General features: G+C 36.9%; 3 protein-coding genes across 3 annotated transcripts; all 3 read right to left on the bottom strand.

Annotated features, from left to right (window-relative positions):
• Positions 1–348: 348 nt before the first annotated feature.
• LOC140800221 (beta-1,3-galactosyltransferase pvg3-like) lies at positions 349–2,221 on the bottom strand. The gene is made up of 2 exons (XM_073154897.1): positions 1,639–2,221; positions 349–821 (listed from the first exon to the last, which is right to left on the bottom strand). The coding sequence occupies exons 1-2, from the start codon at positions 2,177–2,179 to the stop codon at positions 442–444; spliced, it is 921 nt and encodes a 306-aa protein (XP_073010998.1). The 5' UTR covers positions 2,180–2,221; the 3' UTR covers positions 349–441.
• Positions 2,222–4,691: 2,470 nt separating this feature from the next.
• On the bottom strand, positions 4,692–5,588 carry LOC140800157 (beta-1,3-galactosyltransferase pvg3-like). The gene has a single exon (XM_073154821.1). It carries the CDS (start codon positions 5,586–5,588, stop codon positions 4,692–4,694), a length of 897 nt encoding a protein of 298 aa, XP_073010922.1.
• A 2,436-nt stretch (positions 5,589–8,024) lies between these two features.
• Positions 8,025–9,809, bottom strand: LOC140800156 (beta-1,3-galactosyltransferase pvg3-like). Its single transcript, XM_073154820.1, has 2 exons — positions 9,404–9,809; positions 8,025–8,539 (listed from the first exon to the last, which is right to left on the bottom strand). The coding sequence occupies exons 1-2, from the start codon at positions 9,807–9,809 to the stop codon at positions 8,025–8,027; spliced, it is 921 nt and encodes a 306-aa protein (XP_073010921.1).
• Between the last annotated feature and the right edge of the window lie 64 nt (positions 9,810–9,873).

The following is a 9,873-nucleotide window of genomic DNA, read 5'->3' as shown; positions in this document are numbered from 1 at the left end:
TAGGGATACTTTTAATGCATTTACATATTACACTCTCTATTTTTATCATTTATAAATCGAGCCTGACATTTTATCAAAAATATATAGAAAACACAGTGTTGTTAGATTTGTTAACTAAATTTAATCAAACTCCTAAGTTAAGTAACTATACTTAAGGGTGATTATCACGTGAGTCAAGTGGGCTTCTGACTGACCGGGCTTTAAGTATTTCATCACAGCCCGACTCACTAATCAATTGAGCTGGACTGAGTTGGATTTAGACCGGGCTAGAATTTTAGGCCATCGCCGCCCACTATCCCATGTGATAAGATCAATTTAAATTATTCCCATAAGTGCTCTCAACACTACTGAACAAATGAACAAGAATTAGAATTAGAACCAAGCATGCAACCACAATCAGTACAAAACATTAAAAATGAAAGAACAAAATCAATTTTACAGTCAAGGAATGTGATAGAGCTTAGAGGGCTTCAACCCTTTTGTGACATTGAAGTGATTCAGTGTCCTGGTCCACCTCTCCAACTCCTTTAACAAGTGCACTGCAATGGTCCCTGGCTCAAAGTCCTCAGGATTCCTCCCTCTGTAGTTATACATCAATGGATAGTTGTTATACCTATTCTTCCCTCTATTCTCAGTATTTAACCACATTCCTGTGATAATATCCTCCACTCCCGTTGAATGGTTTCTTACATATTCCGACTTTGCAATCCACTCCACCAAATCCCATGATATTATGTATCCCATCCCTAACATGAAAGGTGGGTGCGTCCTATTTTGCGTTTCCACCCCACAACCAAAGTACATGTCTTTCTTCGGCTTACCTGAAACGAAAAAATATATAATTAATATGAGAATATTCAATTTAGTCACAAGTGTACGGAGGGTATTTTTCCTCTCTTTTTTTTTAAAGATCGACCTACATTTTAGTAATTTAATAAATAGCTCTCATTCGTTAGTTAGTTGAGCTTTTTGTAACTCCAAACTTTCTTTATATACAGAAATATTCTGCTAGGAATATTAAGTTACCTTATACCATACCTAAAATGGGCTTATCATCTCTTTTCTCTTACCTTAAATTTCTAAAATACCCTTAGCAAGAACATTCTTATGAAGAGTATTCTAGTAATTTTAGGGGTATTTTATCACATAATATAGTAGTATTAAGGATAGTTAGTTGAAATAACGTGATGGTGTCGAGGTTTGAAAAATTGGGACTCAAAGTGGGACTGGCCTCCCAATAGAATGATATGAGGAAAAAAAAAACTCCATTGTAGTGAAAGAGGGAGAGAAGAAAAAGAAATTATAGTAATATTTAAGAGAAGAGAGAGACAAAAATAAATAAAATAATTTTTTTTAATATAATTGAGGTCGTCGAAGTTGAATCTACATCAATGAAGTTTGCTAGAGCTAGATATATACGCTCAAGAAGTAATAGCTATGAACATAAGAAGAAAATAAAGAGAGAGAAAGAAGGTTGGCATGGATAGATTGAGATTGGGTGCGGATGGAGATCAAAGTATGGCCGATCCTTCAAAACTATGGATGGTGTCGTATGAAAATTATAGAAAAAAATGAGGGATCGAATTATTGACGGCTTAAGAGGAAAAAAAAGAAGAAGAAATGACTAATTAACATTACCTTTCAGTGCCTCCACCAACGCATCAAGCCGGAAATAGGTGTCATCATCCGATTTCATGACGTAGTCGTACAGAGGATAACCTCCCCTGTCGCCGCCGCCGAACATAGTGGGAAGGCTAGAGTAGAAAACGTACGACTTCCCGTCCGACAGGTTCTCGGTGCAGTTGAGGATGATGATGTCGTCGTGGTGCATGATCTCGAGAGACACATACAACCTCTGCTCCTCCGTCGTCAGGTTGCAGAAAACGAACCGGATGTCGATCTGCGCCGTCGTTATGTTGCGTTGCAGGGAGTAGGCGTAGCGCATGAGGTGGCGGCGCTCGTACTTGTCCGGCAAGGTCATGATTCCGACGAGGAGGCGGAACTCTGGCTTGGCGACGGCACGGTTATCGAGGCTGTTAGCCGGAGAGGGGCGGCAAGAGGTGAGGCTGTAGTAGATGTGGTTGGGGATGAGGTATATGAGAGCTAAGAGTGCAAGAGGGAGGAGGAGGAGGAGGGAGGTAGCAAAAGGAGAGGCTTTGAAGGTGGAAGCTATTTTCATCTTTTCGTTGGTGCTGCTGCAAAGGATCTATTTTTATTGAACAGTATTAAGGTCTTGGTGCATCTCTAGTTATTTTAGCTCGTTTATATAGTAACTGACACTGAAACAATTAACAATAGTATTTTTGATATATTTTAGGGCAAATGTAGGAGTAGAATAACAAATATTAATACGGTAGAATATAACTGATAATAAAAACAAAAGTTGGGATATTTGTGATAAATTTCTCTTTCTCTCTCTCAGGAAATCTAATTTAATTTCATAGAGTACTAATAAAGCTTTGTGCTTCCTTGGTGGCAATTAATAAAAGGTTACTAGAGTATCAATTTCTGATCCTCTATAGGCATTGGAGAGGCAACTTAGAGTTGCTGGTTTCTTTTAAAAAAATTAGATAATTGATATGAAAACCAGTTGGTATATTGTTGACTACGACTTGATCTTGGCGCACATAGGTTTTCATTATTGTATTCTTTCTCTGTTGCTTCTTCTCTTTAAATTCCATCTTTCTTTAGGTGAGTAAATCAATAGCGTTCCAGGATGCGCACATAGGTTAATTATACTTGTTATTTTATTTTTATTGGATCTTTTTTTTTTTGCATGTCAAACCTTTAAGAATCTATATATTTTTAAGTAAACTAATCATAGACTAGACATGGGAACTAGCCCCTCCTCAATACATAAGTTGGATATACGAATCAATTAATTTAGCTTGGCTTGAAACGAGCTGGCACTAATCCATTTATTTACTCTAAATCTTGATTAAAGCATTGCCAACGGAGTTAAGTGGTAATATAATATTGTAGCAACTAGCAATTGTAGACTTGCAATTATGCAAGAATTGCAAGCGAAAACCAACAATAATATCAAGTCTCTTTAAAAAGAAGAAGAAGAAGAAGAAGAAGAAGAAGAAGAAGAAGAAGAAGAAGGAATCAAAGTCATAGTGGCAGGAGGGAGGACCAGAGCCACTAAAAAGACTAGCCTTGGAAGACAACATCACGTGTGAATGTTTCACTACTTCTATCAAAGTCTATTAGTCGTATATGGTCCGATAAGTCGTATGCTTGTTTTTGGAGTTTTTAATTCACAAGATTAATCTAAAACTCTAAATGTAATAGCATTTTATATACCGGAATCCAATTCCTCTAATTCAATAGTTATCTAAGTTAACAATTTCAGCGTCTTACTCGATGTTAAGCAGCTGATCTTGTCAGCATTCTATATGTGACAACCAAACTGAGGTAGTTCAGCATCTTATTCGATATTAGCTGAATGCAATTGCTATATAATTTTATAGGAGAGGTGAAGTTTTTCATGCCAATTCTCCCTTTTGCACTTCTTTTTTCCATTGAACTCCGTTCATTTGCAAATATTTTATACAGGTTATGGCAGTAACAAGAACTAATATTAGCAACCAATGGATGTAGTCATTATCCCAAGGCATTAAATTAAATCATATTATAGTTTCACTTGTGTTTATATATTTCTTTCAAGGATTGGAAGCTAGTAGAGTGTTCATACAGGCTTCTCTTTACCCATTCATTATGCTGTGTCGCTGAGATATATGGTTGTTTTGATGGTCTAATTTTCTAGCTTGCAGTTACTGAGATTGATGCTAATTTGATGGTTTTTTTTTCTACTTAATTAGCAGAATATATGGAAATAAGTTTTTTGGTATATCGTCTGATAATTCTATTGTATGTTAGAAGAACCTTGTCTCATAAAAAAGAAGAATCATAATGGCTTTTATCTCATTTTTGCATATGATGTTAGTTTCAATTATACGGCCCTTATATTGATTTTGCAGTCGTTTCATAGTAGTTATCGATGATCTGTTTATTAATACTTGAATTCCATTTCAGAAGATAAACATTTTATAAAATCAACGCGTCACTTTAAATAAAATACTGATATGATACTCGGTTTTTGTTTTATAAGATCACTCGGTGTATAATGCTAAATACTGATTAACTTACAAATTAGATAATTTGGTGATATAATGAGATAATTCTAAGGGGGTGTATATTTTTAAGAGTCTGGAAGAAAAAAGGATGATACTAGCTAGGGATCAAAAATGTAATCAGTCCCAACATACATTTGAAAACACCAGTTGCTTAACCCACACGGTCACGCCACCATAGCTCCATTGCTCGAGGCATTACTTTGGTTAAGGCAAATACATTGCTTCTTTTACAACTTTTGTTGTCTAACAATTTTGTAGTCAGTAAGAAGTAACCATTTATCTTCCAAAGAAAATGATGAGCAAATTGGTCTAAAGACCTCAAGTCACATATATTATTCCACATCTAATTTATTTCCATCAGAGTGTCCAAATGTGGCATGCCCACATTAAGAGCATTCATGAGTACAATGAAACATTTAGACCCACATCACCTAACACGCAACATACACAGGCATATGGTTGCCAATCTGACCACAAATATTTGATCATATATATTTAGGTACACATGGTAGTGGAGAAGTCTACTAATTAGAGAGGGGGAAAAAGAAGTCATCAAGGAATATGGTAGAGTTGAGAAGGCTTTAACCCTTGTGTGACATTGAAGTGCTTCAGAGTCCTAGCCCACGTCAAGTCATCCTTAAGCTGGTGCACTCCAATGGTGTCTTCTCTAAAATCTTCTTGGTTTGGACCTTTGTAGTCATACATGGCGGGATAAGTGTTATACCTATTCCTCCCTCTCCTCCCCATATCCAACCATCTCCCGGTTAACAAATCCTCGACGCCGTTCGCATGCTCTCGGGTGATCTCCGACGTCGAAATCCACTCCACCAAGTCCCACGAGAGTATATACCCAAACCCTACCATGAAGGGAGGGAATTCCCTATTCTGGAAGGGAAGCCCAAGCCCATAGTACACGTCTTCTCTTGCCTTACCCTTTAAAGATTCAACGAGCTTATCGAGCCGGAAGTAGATGTCGTCGTCGGCCTTCATGACATAGTCGTAGGGTTCATCTCTAAACAGTCTTGGGAGGGTAGAGAAGAAGGTGTAGGTCTTGCCGTCGGCTAAGTTCTCGGTGCAGTTGAGGATGATGATATCGTTGTAGTGCATGATTTCTAGCGCAACGAACACTGCATGATCCTCTCTTGTGAGGTTACATAGAACGAAGCGGATGTCTACGAGGGCAGAATGGGATGGTTGGAGGGAGTTGACGTGGCGGATGAGGTGGCGGCGGGCGAACTTCTCGGGAATGGTTTGGATTCCGATGAGGAGACGGAAAGATGGGATGGTGGAGGAGTTGGCGGCCGGGGAGGAATGGGTGGTGGTGCAGGTGGTGGAGAAGAGGGAGTAGTTAGGGCGGAGGAGGAGGTATGTTAGGGCTAGCAGTACTGCTGAAGAGGAGAAGAGGAGTGAGATTGAACAAGGAGATGTGTTGAGAGGGGAAGGCTTCATCTTTGTCTTTCTGTTTGCCTTTGTCTTGCTTGTAGTATTCTACTAAAGGAGTAGTAGCTGTATGCTTGCGAATTTATAGGTCTAGAATGTAAGTTGTTATTGTAGAAGTAGTCAAAGGAGGTGCCCTTAATTAGTTGTTAGTGGGATTATGTAGGTCTCAAGCCATCTAGAGCTTGTTCGGTTGCTGAATAAAAAAGAAAAAAAAAATAGAATTAGAAATAAAAAGGATTTATTCTAAACAAAGAAAAATATTTTAAATTTTTATTTAAATTAGTGTTTAATTGGTTGTAAAAAGAGAGATACGTGCTGAAAAAAAAATATAGAGTAGGATGATGTGTGGTTGTGATAGTTGGAAGAAGGAAAAGATGTACATTTTTTCTTGTTGAATATAAATAGATATTTATTATTTTTTAGAGAAAAAAAGAAAATATGAATAAAATTAAAGATAAATTGTGATTTTATTTTTACAACTATTATATTATCTTCTTATAGTTATTTATATCATTCTTGGCCAAAAATAACTTTAATTAATTTATCATAATTTAGCACAATATAAATTCATCAAAAAGAGGGAAAGTGTAGACTTATTATTTAGAAAGGGGCAAATGGATCATTTGAGAGTGGGTGGTGTCATTCCAATCAAAACATGGAATAGAGATACTTTAAAATTTAAGATTTATTTTATTTCCCTAATCTAAAATCTTATCCATTGTTCAGCACTTTTATTCCGGAATAAAGAAGATTTATTATGCAATAGAGCCCTTACTCAGTGTAACCAAATGGCTTCTTAGTGTATTAAAGAAAACCAATGAGCTCATAAATTATCAAACAAAAAAAAAATTTCTTTTTGTGCATTTCATCACTTCTTTCAACAAAAAAAAAACTATTTTTACGATAGTTGAGAATCGAATTATCTCTGAGTGAACATGAGTTAATTCTCAACCGGTGATTAATTCCGTAGAATAATATATAATGGATTATTGGAGAAGGTTTTTAATTAGCTTGTTCTTGATACAACGTTTGATATATTCTTCAATTTTCTTTCACTTTGATGGTCCATCGTACATGAGAAGGACATCCATCGTACACAAACAACTAATATATTATCGTCATGCTAGACATAACCATAACGAGGTTAGTATTTTGCCTTTAAATTTACAATTATTTATTTATTATTAATCACCTTTTTATTAAGAATTAATATTAATCACCTTTTGTCTTTTGACCTTGTACTCCTTTTTAGGAAGTAGGGCATTTATTTATTTTTTCGAAATTTCGATTGAAGCCTAGAGGTAGGGTTGTAATCGAGCGAGCTTGATCGAATCGAGCTCTATGCAAACTTATATTGAAATTAGTTTAGAGCCTAACTCAAACTATCAAAATTGAATAGATTAAATTTACTCTGCCTATTTTTGAGCTGGTTGATAAACAGTTTCAAGAGTAATTCAAAATTTATAAAATCAAATCAAGCATTTAACTAAATTGAATACCATTTATTATGTATAAACAAAAAAAGAAGATTATTTAGATTGGATGAGATTATATATGAAAAAAAAAACTTACGTGAATCCTTATATGTTACCAAATAAAAAAATATATAATAAATACTCTATTGGATATGATCTATCATACGCTATTGATAATAATATGTGAAAAATAAAACGTGAAAATAACAATCTCAAACACAAAAACTTTTACGTAGAAAAACCTCCAAATCGGATAAAAGAAAATACGGATTGAAACTTAGATCGAAACCAATCACTAAATTCCGTAGCAATTAATAAGAAGCTTACAATTCACCTATCAATCTCCACATCTCAATCTGTACCAACCTTTCTTGCTCAACCTCGCAACACACTGTTTTCCATGATAAGTATCCAAACCTTAATAACCCTTAGAGTTAGTATTTTCATCTCAGTGTCCCTCAAGACATATTTCTTTCATATTTGATATAGATGCACATAATTGAGAATAATTCAGCAAATTCTGTTTAAAGCGGAGAATTGATGATCTCCATATAATGATCGATAATCTTCTCTAGGGATAGATTAAGCTATTTTATATACTACTGTAGTTCATGTTCTATATTTCACTATTAACGGACTAAATTATTATGTATATTGGGAAGAGGTCATGAGATTGCTAAGTTACCTGGAGTGATGTCGTGGGATTTGGCTCATTATAGCTTAGTTGTTGGAAGGACCGTCTAATCAATGTACTTAGAAGCACTAAGTTATTGGTCTAGATTATGATTAGCCTAGGAACTCATATTCCATATTATATAATAAAAAAGCTATACCATTAATTACTTTGCTGTAATTAGTTTTTAAAAAAAATAATAAATCGGAAACAGACAGATAATACTTTAATTACTGATGGTTTTCCCTCTTCAAACAAGATTGTATATATATATGTGACTAGATCTATCAAATCTAATTAGGGAAAAGGATAAAGTTTAGTAGGCTTCAGCCCGAGAGTAACGTTGAAGTACTTGAGCGTCCTCGCCCACCTCTCGTTGCTCTTCAGCTTGTGCACGGCGATGGTCTCCGGCACGAACTCGTGCCGGAAGCACGTGTACGGCAGCTCAAAATAGTCGTACATCGCCGGCGTCGCGTCGTACATGTGCACGGCCCTGCCGCCGTCCTTGAACCACTTCCCGGTGACCAGATCCTCCGGCCCGGTGGTGTGGGTCCGGGCCAACTCCGAGGTCGCGATCCACTCCACCAGGTCCCAGGAGACGATATATCCGAGCCCGGACATGTAATTGTACTTGGTTGAGATGCCAAGGCAGGGAACCATGAGGCCGAAGTATAAGTTCTCTCTCGGCAGACTCTTCAGGGCGTCGACGAGGTTGCGGAGCCGAACGTAGGTGTCGTCGTCCGTCTTCATCACGTAGTCGTACGGAACATCGGAAATCATCGGCAGGGAGGAGAAGAAGGTGTAGGTTTTACCTACGTATTGTATAGAAAGAAAACAAAACACAGTATAAGACCGGAGCTTTTTAAGGAACTCGTAAGTACAATGGTAAACTCATGGCCGCATTATACAATTTATACCCTAGGTTTTGATCAAATTTGTAATTAATAATACCTTACGTTTCTAGGATTTATATTTCGAGCTCTCGTTTTTAGATTTTATTATCTTGTCAAAGTCAAACTTTATTTTCTGAAAATAAAGTATATTTTAGAGAGAGAGAGAGAGAGCACAAAGGGTATATATTAAAAATCTAACATAACATTCTTTGGTTGTACCATGTTGTTTGTGCTTACATTTTTAAGCCCAATATTTTACAACTTTTTAAATCAAAACTAGTATATTGGAAGAAGAACGAAGAAGAAGGCATTTTTCGACAATATCAATATTAATCATACTTATAGAAAAGATAATTAAACTTGCTAACTAAATTTTTTTTTTGAGCTTATAGAAGTTTTTTTTTTGGATTGATTATAGAACCTTACTTCACATCCGTTTTAGAAAAGGACAGTAGGCTTTATATATGTGAGAAAAACCTTTTGCAGTTCATTTTTGGGCTTCTAGTTTTTAACTAGTTTTGTCTTAATTTCTAAAGAGAAGAAAGAAAATGAAACTTAATTTTCTGAAAATACTTGAGTTCACTTCAGAGAGATAAGAGAGAGTATTTCTTTTAAGGAAATATAATATAAAGTTCTTTCACTGATAGTTTATGTTAGTAACGATTAACTCGTCGTGTTTTCCAAGGAAATAGTCCAAAACATATATATAAAAAAGATGTGGTGTGAATAGTAAATTCATAAAAAAAGACGACGTGAAATGTAAGTTGGCCTTAAATGGTATACCGTTGTCCATGTTCTCAGTGCAGTTGAGTACAATGATGTCGTTGTACTCCATGATCTCGAGGGCGACGAGGACCCGCTGCTCCTCCGTGGGGAGGTTGCAGAAGACGAAGCGGACGTCGACGTGGCCGGTGTGATTGGGCTGGTGGGCATAGGCGAGGCGGACGAGGTTCCGGCGAGCGTAGTTCTCGGGGAGGGTGAGAACGCCGACGAGGAGCCGGACGTCGGGCTTAACGGATATCAGGTCGGTGAAGGCCGCGCGCGGCGAGGGCCTGCAGTTGGCGCTCGACGCGGTCGTCGATCTGAGCTTGGATTCGTTGGGGAAGATGACGAAGAGGGTGAGGAGGAGGAGGATGGTAGGGAGGAGGAAGAGGGCGATGGTTAGAGGAGAAGGGTTAGAAGACTTCATGGCTTCTGCTCAGAGACCCAAGATAGATGTGTTTAAGGAGATGGGCTTTATATAAGTCCAAACT

The sequence above is a fragment of the Typha latifolia genome, chromosome 13 (assembly GCF_019914945.1).
Source record: "Typha latifolia isolate L0001 chromosome 13, TyphaL0001v2, whole genome shotgun sequence".
In the NCBI taxonomy this organism is placed as follows: Eukaryota; Viridiplantae; Streptophyta; class Magnoliopsida; order Poales; family Typhaceae; genus Typha; species Typha latifolia.
This window is presented reverse-complemented; position numbering and strand designations above follow the sequence as displayed.

Bases quoted from the DNA above. Each gene is read 5' to 3' on its own strand.
- LOC140800157 (XM_073154821.1), bottom strand. From the start codon at position 5,588: ATGAAGCCTTCCCCTCTCAACACATCTCCTTGTTCAATCTCACTCCTC.
- LOC140800221 (XM_073154897.1), bottom strand. From the start codon at position 2,179: ATGAAAATAGCTTCCACCTTCAAAGCCTCTCCTTTTGCTACCTCCCTC. The intron at 822-1,638 runs GTAATGTTAATT...TTTTCGTTTCAG, and splicing joins GTTGGTGGAGGCACTGAAAG to GTAAGCCGAAGAAAGACATG.
- LOC140800156 (XM_073154820.1), bottom strand. From the start codon at position 9,809: ATGAAGTCTTCTAACCCTTCTCCTCTAACCATCGCCCTCTTCCTCCTC. The intron at 8,540-9,403 runs GTATACCATTTA...TACAATACGTAG, and splicing joins CACTGAGAACATGGACAACG to GTAAAACCTACACCTTCTTC.